The sequence below is a fragment of the Syngnathus typhle genome, linkage group LG20 (assembly GCF_033458585.1).
Source record: "Syngnathus typhle isolate RoL2023-S1 ecotype Sweden linkage group LG20, RoL_Styp_1.0, whole genome shotgun sequence".
Lineage (NCBI taxonomy): Eukaryota > Metazoa > Chordata > Actinopteri > Syngnathiformes > Syngnathidae > Syngnathus > Syngnathus typhle.
The window spans coordinates 6,003,392-6,022,746 of record NC_083757.1 but is presented as its reverse complement, the minus strand read 5'-3'; the positions used below and the strand labels follow the sequence as shown (position 1 = coordinate 6,022,746).

The window sequence follows — 19,355 nt, the reverse complement described above, 5'->3', positions numbered from 1 at the left end:
TCGTCACACTTGTGTGCGCCACTAGGTGTGGATGGAGTTTGGCCGCGTGAAGCTTCCTCAGGGCCTCCACCCCAACGACTTGGAGGAGGAGTGGGGTAAACTCATCCTGGAGATGCTGGAGAGGGAGAAGGTTCTCCGACCTGCAGTGGACAGGCACGTTTTCACTTGAAGAGCGCACATATGTATCGTACTGCCCTCTTGTGGCCAATATTGTAGTGATTTCAATATGTGCGTTCAGGCTTGAGTTGCTGCTCCAAAGAGCAAACAAATTCCAGAACCTGGCCTTGGACTGCGAGGAGAAGCTCACCCTGGCAAAGAACACGCTACAAGCCGTGAGTACTGGCGTCTTTGACGTGACCTCCGATACGGTTTGACTGACGGCTCCCGTGCGGCGCAGGACATGTCGCGGGCGGAGAGCGGCGAGACGGCGCAGTGCGGGAGCGAGCTGGCCTGCTACCTGCAAGACTGCGAGGCGCTGACGGCACAAATGCAGCAGGAGCTCAAAGTTCTCCGGAGTGAAAAGTACTACCAAGTGGAGCAGCTCGCATTCAGGTAGGACCAAAGTGTTGAGGCACTTTTGCAATCTTGCATCTTACGACACTTTATTTATTCATTAGAAAGTCAAAATATTTTTAATGTAAAGTGTTTATTTGCGTGTAATGACTAAAAAGAATCTGCACGTTGGCATGCAGATTGTCGTGCCTTGAAGAGGAGCTGGTGTCTCTTCGACTTCAGTGTTCCAGCCTGTACAGAAAAGGTCACTTTGCGGGGGGCGAGCTTCTCAGCCGGCGCGCCCCCGTCGAGGCCCCCGGGCTTTCTCTGGGACAGACCCTGCTGGGGGCCGCCGGGGCCGCCCTGATCCGCCGCCCCATGGCACGTTCCCAGCTGGTGGCCATGTCTTCGTCTGAGGACGAGGGCGGCCTGAGGTTCATCTACGAGCTTCTGGGATGGGTGGAGGAGACACAGGTACGATCGGGCACGTGTTCGAGCGCCCCTGAGGAGGACTCAGGATGCCTAGCTTAACTTTTGTGGGTGCTTCAGGAGCTTCTGGAAGGAGCTGAATGGGGGGCGGACCTTCCTTCTGTGGAGAACAACCTGCAGGAACATAACAGTGTGCACACGGCCGTGGAGGAGCTGATGAGCGGCTTGCAGGAGGCTCGCAGCTACGAGGTGCGTGCTTGCTTACACCAAAGAGATGTCAGCCCAGCAATACTGATGACGTCTTTGCGTCGTAGGCCAAAGTGTCGGTCAACTTCAGAAGCAACTACTCTGAGACGCTGGCTAAACTGGAGCAGCAGTACTGCAAACTACTGGTCAGCACACACACAGACACAAAACCTCTCACTCGCTTCCACGCTAACGGCGTGCGGCGCGCTTTAGGAGCACTCGTCGTGGCGGCTCCGCAGCCTGGAGAGTCTTCATGCGCTGGTGCGCGACTGCACCGAGGAGCTGATCTGGCTGAACGAGCGCGAGGAGGACGAGATCGCCTTCGACTGGAGCCACAACAACACCAACATGGACGCCAAGCAGGAGATGTACAGCGTAAGCCGGTTGAAAAATCATTGGTCTGCCATCTAGTGGTGAAGACTCTCAATCACTACCTTAGAATGAACATTTTTATTTTCAAAAATGATCCGAGGGCCACTGAGTGTTGACTATGCGTTCAGGAGTTGAGGCGCGAGCTGGACGAGAAACACGACGTGATGCGCTCCCTCCAGGAAACAGTGCTTCGCCTGTGTCAGGAAAACCATCCGGCCAAGCAGACTCTGGAGGTGAGCACCAGCAGCTTCTTCATTTCCTTCTTGAGGAAAAAAAATACATAAATATGTTTTTTGCAGGCGTACAGCGCGGCGCTGCAAACGCAGTGGCAGTGGGTGGACCAGCTTTGCGTGTGCGTGGAGCAACACCTAAAAGATAACACGGCCTACTTCCAGTTCATGAGCGACGCGCGCCACTCCGAGACGTACCTGAAGCAGCTTCAGGAGAGCATCAAGAGGCAGTACACCTGCGACAGGAACAGCCGTCTCAGCAGGCTGGAGGACCTACTGCAGGATTCCATGGTACGCGTTTGCCAAAAGTGGCAAAAGTTGGTTTTGGTCTCATTTTTTTTTTATGCGTGTGCGGCTGTAGGAGGAGAAGGAGCAGCTGATCGAGCACCGGGGGAAGGTGGCCAGTCTGGTGGGCCGCGCCAAGACGCTGGTGCAATTGCGGCCCCGCTGCGCCGACACCCCTCTGCGGGCGGCCACGCCAGTCCGCGCCGTCTGCGACTATAAACAAATCGAGGTAGCCGCACCAGATTTTTCCCCAGATAGCCACCGTAATCTCCTCCAACCTGCTCACTGAGATGACATTTGCTGTTTTATTGAAAACGGTCACATGGTACACGAGCACAAATTCTCTTTTCTTCTCTCTCCATCCCCGCATCTTTTTCCTCTTTTCACTTCTTCCCATCCCCCCGTCCTTCTCCTCACTCGCCCGTCGGCCCGCCAAGACAAACGTTCAGGTAGAGCGGCCGTCTTATTGATTGCTTCCGATTGGCTCCGCCTCCTCGCTCGCTCAAGTCACACCAGTCTTAAACGCAATTTGCTTACTTGGCTAACGAAAACCTTGCGATGCTTTGCGCTCGGCCATAGTCTTTGATACGGGTCCTTTGAAGATCTTCAAATTGTTTTTGGAAGTTGCGAATGGGCTTGTTTGGTGCACTTTCCCATCATCATCTCAACAAAACTCATTCAACCATTAGCGTTTGGGCTTTGATTTCCGTACGTGCATGTCATTTCATCACTGACGCATTTGAGTTCTTTCAATCATCTTAACGCTAAAATTTCTTTCTCTCTCCCCCCCCCCCTCCGCATCGTCATTTTCACTCCCGTCTAACCCCATCGTGCTCCATCCCGGTCGTCGTCCTCCAGATCACCATCATCCGTGGCGAGGAATGCGTGCTGGAGGACAACGCCCAGCGCAGCAAGTGGAAAGTGATCAGCCCCACGGGCAACGAGGCCATGGTGCCGTCCGTCTGCTTCACTGTGCCGCCGCCCAACCAGGAGGCCATCGATGCCGCCGGCAGGTTAGAACGCACGCCGCCATCTTTTCTTTTGGAATGTTTGGGTAGTGAGAGCACGGCATGGTGGTGCTTGCAGGACGGAGCAGTTGTACCAGCAGGTGATGTCTTTATGGCACCAGCTGCACATCAATATGAAGAGCGTGGTTTCCTGGCACTACCTCCTTAAAGACCTCGGCGCTGTCTCCGAGTGGAACCTTGACACGGTCAGTCGGGATCTGAGCGTTTTTTTTTTTTTTTTTGCTTGCCCCCTCAATTGGCCACAAAATATCCGAATTTGTATGTCCTCAGGTCCGCAGCCAAACCCCGTCGGAGCGGCAGCAAGTCCTGGACCACCTGGACTCCCACCTATCGGACTTCCTGTCCGACAGTAGAGAGAGCTCGCTCTTCACGCCGGCCGAGCGACGCGAGCTGGAGGCGGACGTCCAGCAGGCGCAGCTGCGCTGCCGCGAACTGCTACTCAGCATGGAGAGCGGTGAGGGAGCGCGCCCCAAACCAAGGTTCCGAAGGTCCCTCAAGGCTCACCCAAGATCACAATTTCTTGTGTGTCCTCAGAGGAGAAAGATGAGTCTGTGTCACGCTCGTACATGTCGGAGCTGCAGAACGTCACCTTGCGTCTCAAAGAGGCCGAGGAGAGGTTGATCGGCGCCATCCAGACGTCCGGCCGGCTCGCTGACGACAGCGCCGATAACGCCGTCAGGATAGCCGAGCAGGAGGTCACCTGGAGTTTTCTCACATCAAGAAGCAAATAATTTGAGAACATCTGCCTTCAAATACTGATTCCTTTTTTCCAGGAAGTGGAGCATGAGCTGGACGCACTTCGCTCCAACCTGGGCGACGTGTCTCGGCGCTGCGTGGCCTTCTTGGAGGACAAGCCGGCGTCCTCGGGCGTCCCCGCCCTGCGCTCGGAACTCAACCGGGCCGTGGAGAAGATGGACAAGCTGCACCACCTCTCGTCCGTCTTTCTGCAAAAGTCAGTGTGCTCACGATTAAAAGGCAGTGTGGTAAAGTTCACGTCGGTAAAGAGATTTTTTTTTTGTTCCTGTCCAGATTAAAAATGGTGGACGTGCTGATGCGCTGCCTGGAGGAGGCGGAGAGTCAGGTCAGGAAGTACGAGAGCAGGCTGAGCGAGGAAGACATCATTCCTGCCGACGCGGCGGCCATCCAAAGTCTTCGAGATCAATTAGGGGTACGGTGGCTGAAAGGGACATATTTGAAATGCAAGTCAGCAACTTTGATTTCTTTCTCGGCAGAAGTGGCAATGCGAGCTGTCCGACCAAGAGGGCGTCTTTGAATCCCTGCAGTCGGACGTCCTCCGGGCCAAAGAGGCGGCGTCCCACCTCGCCGCAATCCACCCGGACCGCAACCCCGAGTTGGAGCGCTACCAGGAACGAGCCGATCAAGCGGCGGAGCGGTGGAGCGGCGTGAAGAAGCAGATGGAAACGAGGTGAGCGGTGCCTGGAATTTCTGCTAACGACCCAGGCTACACTGAACTCATCTCAAGCATTGTGGGTGCAGGCGGGCGGAGCTGCAGGCCATCGCTTCGGTTCTGCAGCAGTACAGAGACGGCCACTCGGAACTGACGACGTGGATCCAGGAGACCACGCAGCGGCAGGAGAACACACCGGCCGGGACCACTGACAGCAAAGCGCTCTCCGAGGAACTGGCGCAGCAGACGGTCAGTTATTATTTGCTACTGCTGATTACGTAACACTACGATGTCGTGAAAATTATTCTATAAATGTAATTTTAGGCTTTAGTAGCCGAGATTGAAGAGAACCAGACCAAACTAGACGATTGCCAAACTCACTCCAAACAGTACTGCACCTCAGTCAAGGTAAAGTGTTAAGACAAAAGCAATCAAGTTTTGCGACGCAAGAGAATCAAAGTTGCAATTGCTTTCTCTGCAGGACTACGAGCTTCAGCTGATGACTTTCAGAGCCTTCGTGGAGTCCATGCACAAATCGCCAGTGAAGAGGAGGAGGATGCACTCTTCCTCGGACGCCATCACTCAAGAGGTGCCTTCGTCGGAAATGCGGGTTTGCTTATCAACACAGATCAGCAAGATTTATTCATTTTTTCTCTGGGCCAGTTCATGGACCTCCGCACACGCTACACGGCCTTGGTCACGTTGACAACGCAACACGTCAAATACATCAGCGACGCCCTCCGGCGACTCGAAGAAGAAGAGGTAAAGCTTACTTAATTTAGAACCATCGAAGTGAATCTTATAAGAGCGGTGGGTAATAATTGTTGGTCCCACGCCTGCAGAAAGAAGTGGAGGAGGAGAAGCAGGCCAGGGTGGGTCAGGTGTCGGACCTGCTGGCTTGGATCGGAGGTCTTCAGGGACGGAGCGCCGGCCCCAACGCCGAGTCGTCACTCGCCGCGCAACAGGTCAACGTTCGATTCCATTAGCGTAGCACTGCAGACATGAATAATGCTACGTTAGCTTAGCGACAGAGCCAACCCTGCACATGAAATTCTAATATTAACCGTTTTTATTTCACGCAGGCCATCAGCGAGCAACTTGCCGCCAAGAAAGACGACGTGGCCGAAGCCATCCGAAGCACGCAGGTCTTTCTTCTCTCCAAACAAGCCGCCAAGTACGTCCCATCACACGCACGCCACGTCCAGTGTCGTCCATCGTTCGACCCTGTCGCCCCGCTCGTTCGCAGACTGTCTCCGGACGAGCGCGCCCACGTGGAGGCGCAGCTGGGCCAGCTGACGTCAACCTACCGTGACATGTGCGAAGCCTCCACGCAGCAGATGCAGCAGCTGGAGCAGCAACTGGCCAAGGAGGAGGAGAGGAAGGTGGGCGCAAAAGTCACTTTGAATCTCCACATCACTCACAAATGCGTGCATGTGGCGTGTTCACAATGTCACGTGTATGCAAAAGGTCACCTTGTTCATTTTGCCCACGCCTGCACTCGTGTCATTTAACTCCAAGCTCATTTCATGAATTCATTTTGTCATTCTCATCACAACCAATCACATCTGCCCATCTGCTGTTGTCATAACAACCCACAATAGTACAGGAGAGGTAAACCTGTACATAACTCTTTATGGTACCTAATACAGTGCCCTGTGGCTCTATTGCAAACTTCCAAGTAGCATAAAAAGAATGTTTGACATTGAGTACACTGGTACAAATCTGATTGTGTTGCTTTGCAAAGAAAAAAACAAAAAACACCATGAGCATGTTGTGTCCAGATCACGAGTGTCGAAGTGTGTCTGACTCGATGTCGTTTGTTCTAATGCAATTCTCTAACCGTGTGTCACTCTTCAAAGCAGCATTTTGCTTGCCAACAACCACTAACCGCAAGCAACCACAAAGGAGAATTGTGGATGTCACCGGACGTTTAGCGTTAGCGTTCACCGTATTGTTAAAAAGAAAAAAAAAAAAGGTCGGAATGGAGTGTGGCATGCACAACGCTAACATCAGCTTCTTACTCCGCGCCGCGCCGCATTCTACCCGTTAAGCGTGCCTTTCCACGAGCCGGTAAGTACTGCTCGCTTCTTTTATTATGTTGCCTAAAGAAATGCTAAACTACTTTGCTTGTTTTCGTTCATGCGCTTATTTTGCGGGGAATTTTACTTTGGTAGTTTTAATGCCTGCTTAATATTATGTAAAATATATATATTTTTTTTTTTACGTACAATTTTAACTTCAATTTATTATGATTATAATTACAAGTAGTGTCATTGATTAGAAATTGTAGAAGTGGCTCTTTGATTAGTCCTTAAAGCTACATACAGTAACGTAGCGCATGTGAATTTATAGCATGACATCAAAAATATAAATATTATAACGTATTTCTTTCATTTTGTAGATAGCACCTTGCATCGCCGGGGTGCTGGACTTGGGGAGCGTGGAAACTTTGCCAGTCTTCCAAGCCGCCCAGCGGGGTCTGATTGATCAGGACACAGCTCGCTTTCTCTTGGAGGCCCAGGTCGTCACCACAGGGGGGCTCATCTCATCTGATGGTCTCATCGTCCTCTCCGTGGACGCGAGTCTCAGCGAGGGTTTGATTGACGCTCACGCTAGGGAGTCCCTCTCAAAGTTGGAAAGCGCTCGGCTTCTGGTGGAATCCGCGACCGGTGGGCAACAACTGAGTGTGCGTGCGTTTGCTTCAGCTGTAGAGTCTGGGCTCATTTGTGAGGAGGCGGGACTTTGTATTCTGGAAATTCTCATGAGAGAAGAAGACTTGACGCTCTTGACGTCCAGGAGCCTTCAAGCCAAGCTTGAGTCCAGGCTCCAACGTAGAGAGCTGATCGATCCAAACACAGCGGAGAAAGTCAGCCTGAGTGAGCTGCTTCGCCGTTGCGTCCCGAACGACGACGACTCGGGTCTTCTACTTCCCGTCAAACAGCAACCCGGAGGAAGCGTCTGCCTTCGCTCCGGGAGAAAAGTTGGCATCTTCCGCGCCATTGAGGAAGGCCTGATTGACCGGCAAGTGGCCAAGCGACTCCTGGAAGCTCAGCTGTATGCCGGTGGGATCGTGGACCCCCGATCTGGACACCGGCTGACGGTTCACGAGGCCATTAGTCATGGACTGGTAGACCAGGACTTGGCTTGCTCCTTGTTGGTGCGACAGCTCCAAAACGGCGGCATTCTCGATCCCGTGACTCGAGAACGTTTAGATTTGGAGGGCGCTATCCATCTGGACCTCCTTTCTGCTCGTATGGCTCTGTCGGTCCTTGAATCCCTCCAGACGTTTATGGGGATGATGTGGCCCGGATCTGGTGAAGTCCTGTCCATCGCGGAGGCTCTTGAGCAAGGAGTCGTCTCCGGGGAGCTGGCACGGAACATCCTCAAGCAGCGTAACGCCGTCGGAGCGTTGTACAACCCGGAAACTCTACAGTTGCTGCCCTTTGAGGAAGTTCTGGAGCCCAGTGCCGTCCGTGTACTCAAAGACATCCATTTGCCAGATGTTCACCCCAACCTGAATCGTCCAAGTTTGGGTTCTTCAAGCTCCTCTGCTGAGCCGATGGATGCAGCGGATGCCCGCCAGCAAGCCGAACACAAGCTGCTCTTCCATCTCACGACTCACAGCTACGTAAACGCACACTCAGGGGAACGCATTGTGATCTTTGACCCCGAGTTGCCGGAGGTCGTGAACGCGATTCAGCCAGAGCGGCGGATTCTGAAAGGTGCTTCAGTTGATCCAGCAACTGATCTGCGAGCGAGCAATCTCAATGACGCGGTTGCTTTGCTTTCTCGTGACCTGGCTTCAGAAAAACAGAAGGTGACTCCTTTGAAGATCAAAATGGATGATGATATCTCACCTAACATCACCTCATCGGAGAGCTCGCTTGGACCTGAAGTGGACAAGCCTCCAGAACCTGATTGTTCCATGGACCTTTTGAGTCACTTTGCTGCAAATGTTGAGAAGAGAATCCAGCAAGCCATAGAGGACGCCATACCACAGATCACAACTCTTGAGAAGATTCTCGAAGCAAAAACTGAAGATGAATTTGAGATGACCGTCCTGGATGGTCCACCAATTGATTGCAGAACTGAACACGCAAGCGACAAAAAGAAAGAACCCGTCAAGGGGAACGACGCAGAATGGGAGAAGACTTTGAGCTTTGAAAAAGAGGCTTCTGTTGCCGTGGAGAAGCAAGAACCACTTTTGGAGGCTAAAGAAAGTAAAAGCAAGAAAAAGAAGAGGAGTAAAAAGAAGGCAAGAATAACAGAGGAAGAACCGAAAACACAGCAACCGGAAATCAAAATTCCGTCGGAAACATCTCAGCTGGAGAAAGCTTCGTTTAGTGAGGACAAGACGGTTCATGAGGACAACGCTGAGTCACAGACACAAGCAGAGGTCCAACCTCAACCACCTCAAAATGAAGAAACCAGGCATGTGAAAGGAGCAACTGACAAGACGGTGCAGCCGAGAAGAGACTTGGAGGTGTTAGAGGACAAGAAAGTTGTTGAGGAAGTCGAGAAGAGCGAGACCACAGATATAACACGAAAGAGCGACGAGAAGTACAAAGTTGGAGATTGTTGTGAAAAAGTTGCAAGACAAGCTGCACAATGTGAGGCCCCGTGCACACGAGCAGAACAAGAGAAGAAAGAGGAACAACCAGTTGAAGCCACCAAAAGTTTGGACGTTAAGTGTCCAGAAACTGCAACGCTCCCGTCAGACGACGTTTGTGCTGATTCCGGATCAGCAGCACTTCCTGAGCCACTTCCAGTTTTTGCTAGTCAAGGAGCAGAAGATGAGATGTCAAGTGAAGATGACGTGACCTCCACTTCTGGCAAGGTACGTAACCGCAAACGATACATCTCGTCAATTCTTCTCAATGGATCACCGCCATTTTTGTTGTATTCCCAAAAGGCGGCGTCGCTCGTGCGTCAGGAGTGCTTGGAGCATGACCAGAGGATGGTGGCGCTTGTCTCCATGGTCAGACACGTGGAGGTCCGACTCAAACAGCAGCAGCAGCAATCGGTGGGACGCAGCCTTGGCGCCTTAGATGACATCATCAGGCAGGCGCAGGTGATGACATCACGAGAGTCAATCCTCCCATGATGTTAGCTTCGCACTCACAAGATCTTTTGTTGACTCATCAGGATCTGGTCGTGGAGCTACGAGACCTGGAGCCTGAAGTTAGCGTAGAAGCCAAGGCCGCTCAGAAGCTCTCGATGCTTCACCGCAGAGATGTTCCTCCGCAGCTCATCAGGGCTCTGGAGAAAGACCAGCAGAGCTTGACGCGAACGTACCAGACGGCCAGAACACTTTGTGAGGACGTCCTGCAAAACCTGCAAAACCACCGAGATTCATACAAGGTTGGACACAAAAAAAAATGCGTCGAGCTCAAAATGGGAACTGATGACGTCATGTTTATCAGGAGGCCGTCGAAGCTGAGCTGAAGTCACTAGGGGGCAGAGTGGAGGCTCTGATGTCCTGGTTGAGAGAAACAGAGGTGCTTGTCAATGACGAGACGGACCAAGATGGCCATCAGTTGCGTCTTTCCGAGGCAAGTTCACTGAGTAAGCATCTTTTTTTTATGGGACGGCGGTATCAACGTTTTCTTTGGCGTCTCGTCTTCAAGGAGCTTCAGTCCGCCCTGGCGTCTCGCTCCGGCGACGTAGCCCAGGTGGCCTTGGATATCCAACTTTTTGTCTCAGAGCGGGCACAGGACCTGCCGCCCCGCCAGAGCAGGCGCCTTCTGGGGCAGCTACAGCAGCTGCAGGGGGCCTTCCACAACGCGGCGGGCCAAACTCGGGCTCGGGTCGCCGCTCAGCGCCAACGTGACGAAGAGGAGGAGTGGCGGCGCCAGCAGAACCGTAGCGCTGACCTTGAGGAGAAACCAAAGGAGACAGAGGTTTGGAAAACGAGCAATGAGTCCAGTTGGTTTGTGTTTTTTTTTTTGTTTTTTTACTAACTCGCAGTAACTCGCACTGCATGTGTTTTCTTCCCCCCGGCGTGCCACACGTGTGTTTTTAACATGTTTGCCTTGCTCTTGCAGATGACCACGAACAGGAGCTGCTCACTCTTGCTTATTGATATGCGATGCGGGGAAACTTGCAATAATAAAAATATTTTTTCCCTTTGTGTGATTTTTTTTTTGTGTCGTTGAGGGCGTGTATCTGGACACAATATGCTCCTAAGTTGACACAAAGTTAAGATTCTTTATTTATTTCCTTCTTATTGATGTTTCTCTGTGTGTGGTGGTCCTCCGTCTGCTCAGGTGGTCCAGCAACAGAAAGTGGAATGTTCTCACAAACTGGAAGATCTCAATGCCTGGTTGGCAGGAGCCGCCGCCGCTCTGGCCAATCAGAAAGCAGAACCGACCGTGGAATCGGACGACATGAACGTCTTGCAGGTCAAGCAGGAGAAGTTAAAGGTACCAAATATCAAGTAGATCTTCTTCCACTCTTGGACCGAAATTCGTTTTTTATTTTTACCATGGGTGTCTCTTTTCAGGAAGTACAGAAGGACCTGCGGAGCCGTGCGGAAGACGTGGCCGAGGCCATCCGCTCGGCGGAGGACTTGCTGGCCGAGCGACGGGAAAGCTTAAGTGCAGAAGAGCGAGAGGGCCTGCAGGTGGCGCTAGCGCAGATGAAAGAGCAGTACGCCGCCCTGACGGAAGCGGCCAAAGCGTCCGTGACGGAGGTGGACGCTTCCGTCAGCGCTATGTTGCAGCACAACACGCAGAAGGTGAGACGGCAATTATGTCTCTAAATATTTTTTATCAATATCTTTTGGCACATTGCAGCTTTATTTATTTATTCCTGATTAAATTTTTAGGCAAAAGCTTTTGAGGAGCTTCAGCAGACCCAGGACCAGATAGACTCGCTGCTGAAGGACTTGTCAGCCGCTCATGGATCAGCAGCTCACGACGTCACCGACCTGCCCTCCTCGCAGCCCGACGATGCAGTCACATGCCACACGGGGGCGCTGCAGGTCTGTATGCTAATAAACGCTACTCACCAAAATGTCTGGTGCCTTTCTGTGACTCTTCCAGTCTCAGTTTTTTAACGTGCTGATGACTTCTGTGACGCAGGCCGAACTTCAGAGGCTGCAGGCTCAGCAGGCCCAGCTCCTCCAAATCAGCCAGTCAGCTCGCACGTTGCTGGACCAACCCGACTCCACAGTTCCTCCTGAGGAGAAGCGACGACTGCGAGCCACGCTGGACCGGCTGCAGGCCGAACACCAACAGAAGCTTCACGGCTGCCAGGTAGACTTTGAAAATGCTCCACGGAAACAACGAGCTCTTCTAAACTTTCGGCCTGGCCGCTTTCAGGAGCGACTGAGGAAATCCGAGGCGCTGAAGGACGAGCTGGCAAAGTATCTCCAGGAACACGGCGATCTGAGCACCTGGCTGGAGCAGAGCGAACAGGAGCTGAAATGTTTGGGGGAAGGCGAAACGGACGCTCAAGAACTGAAGAACCGGCTGGAGGAGCACAGAAAGGTAGCGAAGCCTATTCCACAACTCGTGTTGCTTGGCAACTCATACATCTGAATGTTTTCACGGTGTTCCACAGCTGGCCGAGGACGTCATCTGCCACAAGGCCGACCTGCGCTTCGTCTCCATCTCGGGTCAGAAGGTCCTGGACTCCTGTCAGGGCGTTCTCGAGCAGCAAGAGGGCGCCGGCGATGCTGCCGCTCTGGAAGCCACCAAGCAGCTGGTGACCGACAAGCTGCAAGACGCTAACCACCGATATACCTCACTCCACGCCAAGGTGAGCACTTTTTGGAGAAGATGGTGATGCAAAGATGTTGACAAACACTTTGTCGCAGTCGTCAGAGTTGGGCGGCCGCCTGTCGGGCCTGCTGGAGCGCTACCAGCAGTACCAGGATGAGGTGGTCTCGCTCCATTCGTGGCTCAGCGCCCAGGAACAGAATCAAAGCATCGCCAAGTCCGGCGGAGACACCGACCCCCATGACCTGCAGGACACACTGCGGCAAGTCCAGGTAAAGCCTGCCAAAATAGTTTTTCCATGTGAGACAATGCCGAGCATTTTCTTCTGCGTCCATTTCAGCTGCTACAGGACGAGCTGGCTGAGCGTTCGGTCCAATTGGAAAAGGTAAAGCGAGCCGGAAGAGTTCTGGTCAGCGCCGACGAATCTCCCTCCCTGAAGGCCGTGGACATCCTGTGCGCCGCAGGTACGGAGCACCGCCTCAAACAGAACATCCGCTTCCATTCAGTCTTCTTGTTATTCTCCTTCAGACGGTTTAGAGAAGAGGTTCTCGTCTTTGTCGGCGTCCGTATCGGAACGGGCCGAGCAGCTCCAAACGGCCGTGGCCCAGTCTGTGAGCGTGCAGGAGGGCTTGAAGGCTCTGCTGGCCTGGCTCGACACGCTAGATTTGGACCCCGCGCCCGTGGAGCCCACGGCGCAGGCGCTCCAAGATGCCCTCACTCAGAACCAGGTAGGACAACTTGGCGAGTCAGAAGAACATCTGAGGTTGAGGACCAACATTTTTCAAACCAATTTAATCCTCCCCAGAAACTTCGCCAGGAGCTGCTCTCACGGCAAGGCAGCGTGGAGGCCACACGGGACTCGGTCTCCAAGCTGCTCCAGAGCCCCGACGCCTCTACGGCATCGGGCCTGCAGGGAGCGCTGGACGAGCTGACGCGAAGGTTCGCCGCCGCTCAGGTCAGCCAAGCCGAGCGGGAGGCGGAGCTTAAACGCTTGCTGCCCCGACTTGAGAGCTACGAGCGACTGGCGGCCGACCTGCAGGTCTTCATCCAGAGTCGCGGCAAGGCTCTGAGCCCGGCGGGGCAGCCCGATCGTAGCGTGGACGACTACAGGCAGACGGTGGAGGTCAGCACAGTCCTACTTTCTGCAGATGTGAATGTTTGTAAACCAAAAACAGCGACCCCTCCCACTTGCTTTAAACACGTTCAAAGATGCATTCATCAGCCAGCCCAAGTTTCAACATGCTGGTCTTTCGGACAGGAAGTGAAGTCGGAGCTGCAACAGGAAGCTCCTCAGCTCAAGTCCTTCTGTGACTTGGCAGAAGAAGTCAGCACGTCACAAGTTTTGGGTCGTACGCAAAGCCTGCTGGGACACGTCAAAGGCGTGTCGGATGACTTCAAGCAACTGGAGGACGACGTCAACCAAAGGTAAGGAAAGACAGCAAATGTGTTCTTGGAGCCTCGTATTTATTGTGACAAGCTCAAATGGTGACAAACATCTAACTGTGTCCATAGACTGGCGGCCATTTTGGCTTGTGAGCAGCAGCTGCTCCACTTTCGCGGGCTCTCCGGCTCCGTCCTTCGGTGGCTGCAGGCGGCGCAGGAGCAGCTGCCCGCCAAGGAAGTCGCCTTGGACACGGAGGCGCTGCAGAGGCGAGTGCAGCAGCTGCAGGTGGGTCCGTCCGCCAACACGCCGCACGCCTGCGTGTGCCGCCTTCGGGGACCCGTCTTTTTAATCCCAACATGATGATGCCTTCAGGAGCTGTTGAAGGAGTGGGAGTCGCAGGCGTCCAGGGTGCAGGAGTTGAACAAGAGCGGCTCCGAGCTGGAGGCGCAAGTCATCGACATCACGACACCGCAGAGTAAAGCAGGTAAGAGAATCTCCTCCATTCTCCTGAATGAGAACATCCAATGTTTTTCATTCAATTTTTGTGTGTGTGTTTCACAGGTGCTCCCCAAATCAACGGCTCTGCTCCCGGCAGCGTCAACGGCATTCATACTTGCAAAGGTTCGAATGCCAAATGCATCCGCTTGCACGTTGCAGAGCAGTTTCTCATTCAGTGTCCCCTCAGACCTGACGGAGATCCAAGTGGCCGTGTCTGACGTCAACGCCCGACACGAGGCCCTGGGCGCGGACCTGACGGAACGCCTGGGCCGCCAGCGGGCCTCGCTGGAACAGAGGCAGCAGGCCAGGCAAGGCGCAGAGGAACTGCAGATCTGGCTGAAGGACAAAGAGAAGAACCTCGCGCAGGGACACGCCGCCTCACCATCCAAGCCAGAAGTGGTGCGCGCCCAGGCCCAGGAGAACAAGGTCAGTTGTGATTTTTATGATTGTGCTGCAGCGGTATGTTTATGCCGGAGAAGCACAACCGAATACTAATCTTAGATGACCTAACATCTAATGACGGCCAGGCGCTGCTGTCGGAGTTGGCCGAGCACTCGGCCAGGGTGGAGGAGCTCAAGGGAACCTTGAGGAAGCTCATCGCCGACAACCCCGACTCCCCCGAGGCCGACGCGTGGCGGCAACAGCTGCAGGAGATTGGTATGTGCTACCGACTACTCATGGTTACCCCCATTTTACATCACCACACACTCGTCACAAATGACGTTTTCATCAGAAGAGCAAGAAACCATTCCGGACACTCTTAAGTCTTCTCTGCCATTCCCTCAGACGCCCGTTGGCTCGCGGCCAATCAGACGGCATCGCAGCGTCAGGCGGAGCTGGAAGCGTGCGCCGACCGGCTGGGCAGCTTTACCGCGGCTGCATCTCAACTGGGCCCGTGGCTGCGTGAGAAGGAGCTCATGATGAGCGTGCTCGGACCTCTCAGCATCGACCCCAACATGCTCAACACCCAGAAGCAACAAGTGCAGGTTTGTGTGCACACAAAAGTTCAACACAACTAAATTGGAGATTGACAAACCTTGTCACCTTGTTCTAGTTCATGCTGCGGGAGTTTGAGACTCGTCGCCCACAGTTCGAGCAGCTCACCCAGTCGGCCGAGGGCATCCTCTCGCAGACGCAGGACCCCAAAGAGCAGGAGGAGGTCCGGGCCGAGCTGGACTCGGTCTCCCGGCAGTGGCGCGACCTGACGGGCAAACTGGACCAACGCTCGGAGCATATCGACCAGGCGCAAGGCACCAGCGAGCGCTACCAGGCGTTGTTGCGCGAGCTCTCCGCCAGCGCGGCGGCGCTCGCCGAGCGTCTGGACGGCCAGGCGGAGCTGAGCGCTCGGCCCGAGGCGCTCAGGCAGCGCCTGCAGGAAACGGGCGAGATCCGCTCGGAACTGGAGAGGCGGCGCGGCGAGCTGGCCGAGGCCGAGCGGCTGTGCCAAGAGCTGAGCGCCATCGTGGCCGAACCTTACTTGAAGGACGAGCTGAAGAAGAGGCTGGAGAGCGTCAGCGGTCCGCTCAAGAGCTTGGAGGAACGCGCAGGTGCACAAAATGCCATTTCTGAAATTAATCAAATTAATCTTTGATAGCTGTAGCACTATTGATTGAACTTTTTTTGGTCTTCTCCCTAGCGGACGGTCTGTCTCAGCTGCAGGCCGCTCTATCATCTACGCAGCAGTTCCAGCAAATGTTCGCCGACGTGCGCTCGTGGCTGGACGAGCAGGTGGAGCTCCGGGACTCGTCGCTGGACGCGCTGCCCTGCCATCCCGAGGCGGTCCGCTTGCTGCTGTCCACCGCCGCCGACCTCCAGCGCTCCGTCGCCGCCCAACGGGGCTCCTACGAGCTGATCCAGGCCGAGGGCGTGTCGCTGCTGGCCGCCCTGCCTGCCGGCGGCGACGAGCGCGCCGCCCTTCAGTCTCGCCTGACACACCTGCGGCAGGACTGGGAGGACGTCAACGGGCGGCTGGCGGAGCGGGAAAACCGACTGAAAAGTACCCTGAGCAAGGCGGAAAGCTACCAGCGGCACAAGGCCGAGTTGGCTCCCTGGCTGGAAGAATGCGAGGAGAAAGAGGCGGAGATCCAGCCGTCGCTCGACACGGCGGGCTTAGATGACGCCCTGCAGAAAGCCAGGGGGCTCGCACTAGACCTAGAGAGACGACAACCCCAACTGGAGGCCTTCAACGCCGCCGCCGATCAGCTGCTGGAGCAGTGTTGTGTCGGAGACGACGAGGTACGACGTTCCGCATCAGCTCAATTTTTGAATACCTTTAGGCATTGCACAAGCTACCTCGTACCTAGCGTGCCTTCCACACGTACTCTTCAGGTCCGAGACGAGAAGGCGCAGCTGAACCGGCGTCTGGACGCCCTTAGCGAGTGTCTCCTCGGCCGCACGTCGCAGCTCGAGGAGCTCTCGAGTCGCCTCAAGGAGTTTGAGGAAGGTCGGCAAGCGGTGGAGAGACGCCTGGAGGCCGCCAAGCACCAAATTGAAGTCCAGGAGGCGCTAGGACCTCAGGTACCGGTGACGGGCACGACAATATAATGCTCATTTTTAATGCCTGCTCTAAAGGTCCTGATGTCTTTGTTTCAGGCTTGTAGCGCAAAGAGCTTGGATAGGCTGAGGAGCCAGCAGGAGAACCTTACATGCCTACAGCCTCAGGTGGTCTACCTGCGCGACCTGGCTCAGGGGCTGGTGCAGGACGCCCCCCAGAGGCCGGAAGGCGGCGCTGAGGGCACCCAGAGGCTGCAAGAGCAGGCCAAACACACCCAGAGCGAGTTTGACGACGTCAGCAGCAAGGTGAGAAGAAAAAAAGACTTGATTGCACCGTTGTCTAAACAAGAGGCCCGGCAAATGTAAGCATTGCAGCAGAATGAGTGATGCTGCACAGATGAGCAAAATATTTTGCGTGTGCGTGCGCATTAATCACGCTGAAAGAAAGCAGAGCTACTGAAGCCGTTTGGCTTTTTGACTTCCTACGCCCGTATATGGTCATTGTGGACTTTGGAGCGTGTGAAATGTAAACCGGCGCTTGGCAGCGGCCGCCCTGCCCTATTTACATCCCAACGGTCACTTTATTAGGCACACCTGCGCTGCTCAGGTTTGATGCAAATCTTCTGTATTGGTGATTACAGCGCCGTTTCTTGCCATCCATTTTGGGGGGTGTCACATATGCAAAAGACACTCAATATTCTCATGTCAGACGTGTTAAATGCATTTTAGTTGAAAATATTTTTATGCATGTGCCAAATTCTCCAACTTGATTTTCCGCTCTTCTCGCTCCATCAGCTGGAGCAGTGTTGCTCGGCGCTGGAGTCGCGTCTCCACGGCGTGGGCGAGGTCCAGGCGCACGTGCGCGACGTCTTCTCGCGCCTGGCCGACCTGGACGACGAGCTGGACTCGCTGGGCCCCGTCGGCCGCGACGCCGACTCGCTGGCCTCGCAGGCGGACACGCTGACCGGCTTCCTGTCCCGTCTGGCCGGCCTGCGCGGCGAGCTGGAGACGCACGCCGCCGAGTGCACGGCCATGCTGCGCCGCGAGGGTTCCTCGCCCGACCTGCTGGCCCTCAGGCGCGAGACCGAGGCGCTCGGGCGCCAGGCCGGCAAGGTGAGAGCGAGACGGCCCGGCTGTGGCATTTTGTATGCTAATAATTCTGACGTGGGTTGCAGCTGGGCGAGCGCGGCCAAGCACGTCTGGTGCAGATCCAGGACGCCTCCGAGCGGGTGGGCGACTTCTACCGGCTGGTGGGCGAGCTACAAGGCCTGCTAGGGGCCGCCGAGCAGGGTCTGAACGCGCAGGCCGCCGTGGGCTCCGAGGTGGACGTCATCAAGCAGCAGCTCGGCGACTTTAAGGTCAGACCTGCTTCCTTTCTTTTTGTTGCTGCGTTGTGATTGGAGCGTTTCAATCTTGACCATCTTGTGTCCTTCTGCTGCTCTTGAAAATGTGTCGCTGACCACAGGAATGCACTTTGCTTTTATTTTTTACGACTTTTTTTCCTTTCGGTCGCCGCGCCATCGCTAAAGAGCACATTTTATGGCTGTGATGTCACTTCCTGTGAGGGCCCAGGAGACATGATGAGGGGGTGCGTGTGTCATTTTCCAAAGTGATGGATGGCTCATGCGATAGGCCGCTTGAAACATTCCGGTGTGCTTTTCTTTCTCCCGGCCGGTGAAGAAAAAGAAAGAAAGCGCCTCCGACGCTGCGAGCCCGCGTAGGAGGACGGAATAGCGCGGCGCCGTCCTCCGTTTTCACAATCCCACGTTTTCTCCTCATTCTGCCGCTTTGTTAACACTCCCACTATGGTCACGCGCAAGATGGTTGGCAACTTTGGTGAGTCACCAAACGGCCGCTTGAAACCAAAATGGCAGACTTTCTGTGTTTTGGTGGGTGTACTCGTGATAAACATGCCCAGCAAATTTGGAATTTAACATGGACAGGCTGTGTCCTACTGGGGAGGGGGCGGTGATGGGAGGGGGGGTCATTTATAGTCAAGTATATTGAGTTAAGAATAGCAGGCAAGAGATCTCAGTCTCCTGCCAAGAAGTGTGCTCAAACTTTTAAGAGTGCAATTAAAACTTGCTGGTGGGGGGAAGTGACCCCCTCCACCCACCCCTCCATTGTCACTCCTCATGTGCATGTAAGCGATCCCCCTCCACCCCAAAATCTGTCTGGCCTCCCCTCCCCCGATCGACCCTTTCCCAATCCACAGCCATGATGTCATACTGCCCGCCTCAAAGAATGGGTGGGGCGCAAAGAAAGGGGAGAGGGGGGTCACGGTGGTGGTGAGGTGCGCCTGTTTCCCACCAGACTTTAATTTAAACATGGCCGCCGGATGCTTCTGATTCCTTGGCGTCTTTTTCCGGACGGCGCAGGAATCTCAGCTGTTCACGCATTTACAACATATTAGGGTGCGGCATCAGAACTGATGTGGAGCTGACAGCCTGACATAGTTACACACAAATGCAGAAGATAAAGTGTGTGTCTGTGTGTATGTGTGTGTGTGTGTAAATGATGACCGCACATCTTTTTCCCCCCTCACCTCCTATTCACATCGTTGGCTTCCCCCTGCTAACGTTACTCCATCTTTTCATCCGACACCTTGTTGGCGTCTCCACGGACAACCGCTTAGCCAATGAGTCATTGTAACACACACACGCACACAGTGTCTATTAGATAATGGGCGTAAGCTAAAGTGGGTCAGACCAGTTGTCCCGTCAAGAAACGGAGACAAAAAGTAACTGGATTGCTGTCACTTGACATCAT

General features: G+C 54.4%; 1 protein-coding gene across 19 annotated transcripts in view; it reads left to right on the top strand.

Annotated features, from left to right (window-relative positions):
- The window catches only part of macf1a (microtubule actin crosslinking factor 1a), a 61,746-nt gene that overhangs the window by 20,439 nt on the left and 21,952 nt on the right, over positions 1–19,355 (top strand). For 14 of the 19 annotated variants that reach the window (XM_061267857.1, XM_061267862.1, XM_061267855.1 and 11 more), the window contains 53 exons: positions 26–153; positions 239–332; positions 398–552; positions 693–966; positions 1,042–1,170; positions 1,236–1,313; positions 1,381–1,542; positions 1,668–1,772; positions 1,839–2,060; positions 2,131–2,283; positions 2,492–2,503; positions 2,913–3,067; positions 3,141–3,267; positions 3,353–3,536; positions 3,617–3,777; positions 3,856–4,034; positions 4,112–4,250; positions 4,315–4,508; positions 4,580–4,739; positions 4,815–4,898; positions 4,972–5,079; positions 5,154–5,252; positions 5,333–5,455; positions 5,573–5,664; positions 5,737–5,872; positions 6,892–9,327; positions 9,403–9,561; positions 9,636–9,851; positions 9,914–10,042; positions 10,118–10,390; positions 10,757–10,912; positions 10,993–11,226; positions 11,317–11,472; positions 11,573–11,746; positions 11,813–11,980; positions 12,054–12,251; positions 12,310–12,483; positions 12,552–12,675; positions 12,740–12,939; positions 13,017–13,334; positions 13,470–13,636; positions 13,724–13,880; positions 13,968–14,079; positions 14,157–14,216; positions 14,281–14,519; positions 14,621–14,750; positions 14,880–15,079; positions 15,148–15,640; positions 15,730–16,328; positions 16,422–16,610; positions 16,686–16,892; positions 17,382–17,699; positions 17,762–17,944. In XM_061267857.1, coding sequence (XP_061123841.1) covers positions 26–153; positions 239–332; positions 398–552; positions 693–966; positions 1,042–1,170; positions 1,236–1,313; positions 1,381–1,542; positions 1,668–1,772; positions 1,839–2,060; positions 2,131–2,283; positions 2,492–2,503; positions 2,913–3,067; positions 3,141–3,267; positions 3,353–3,536; positions 3,617–3,777; positions 3,856–4,034; positions 4,112–4,250; positions 4,315–4,508; positions 4,580–4,739; positions 4,815–4,898; positions 4,972–5,079; positions 5,154–5,252; positions 5,333–5,455; positions 5,573–5,664; positions 5,737–5,872; positions 6,892–9,327; positions 9,403–9,561; positions 9,636–9,851; positions 9,914–10,042; positions 10,118–10,390; positions 10,757–10,912; positions 10,993–11,226; positions 11,317–11,472; positions 11,573–11,746; positions 11,813–11,980; positions 12,054–12,251; positions 12,310–12,483; positions 12,552–12,675; positions 12,740–12,939; positions 13,017–13,334; positions 13,470–13,636; positions 13,724–13,880; positions 13,968–14,079; positions 14,157–14,216; positions 14,281–14,519; positions 14,621–14,750; positions 14,880–15,079; positions 15,148–15,640; positions 15,730–16,328; positions 16,422–16,610; positions 16,686–16,892; positions 17,382–17,699; positions 17,762–17,944 — 11,622 coding nt within the window. The remainder of the gene's footprint in view (positions 1–25; positions 154–238; positions 333–397; positions 553–692; positions 967–1,041; positions 1,171–1,235; positions 1,314–1,380; positions 1,543–1,667; positions 1,773–1,838; positions 2,061–2,130; positions 2,284–2,491; positions 2,504–2,912; positions 3,068–3,140; positions 3,268–3,352; positions 3,537–3,616; positions 3,778–3,855; positions 4,035–4,111; positions 4,251–4,314; positions 4,509–4,579; positions 4,740–4,814; positions 4,899–4,971; positions 5,080–5,153; positions 5,253–5,332; positions 5,456–5,572; positions 5,665–5,736; positions 5,873–6,891; positions 9,328–9,402; positions 9,562–9,635; positions 9,852–9,913; positions 10,043–10,117; positions 10,391–10,756; positions 10,913–10,992; positions 11,227–11,316; positions 11,473–11,572; positions 11,747–11,812; positions 11,981–12,053; positions 12,252–12,309; positions 12,484–12,551; positions 12,676–12,739; positions 12,940–13,016; positions 13,335–13,469; positions 13,637–13,723; positions 13,881–13,967; positions 14,080–14,156; positions 14,217–14,280; positions 14,520–14,620; positions 14,751–14,879; positions 15,080–15,147; positions 15,641–15,729; positions 16,329–16,421; positions 16,611–16,685; positions 16,893–17,381; positions 17,700–17,761; positions 17,945–19,355) is intronic. The other 5 variants (XM_061267856.1, XM_061267860.1, XM_061267864.1 and 2 more) reach the window with 2 other exon arrangements.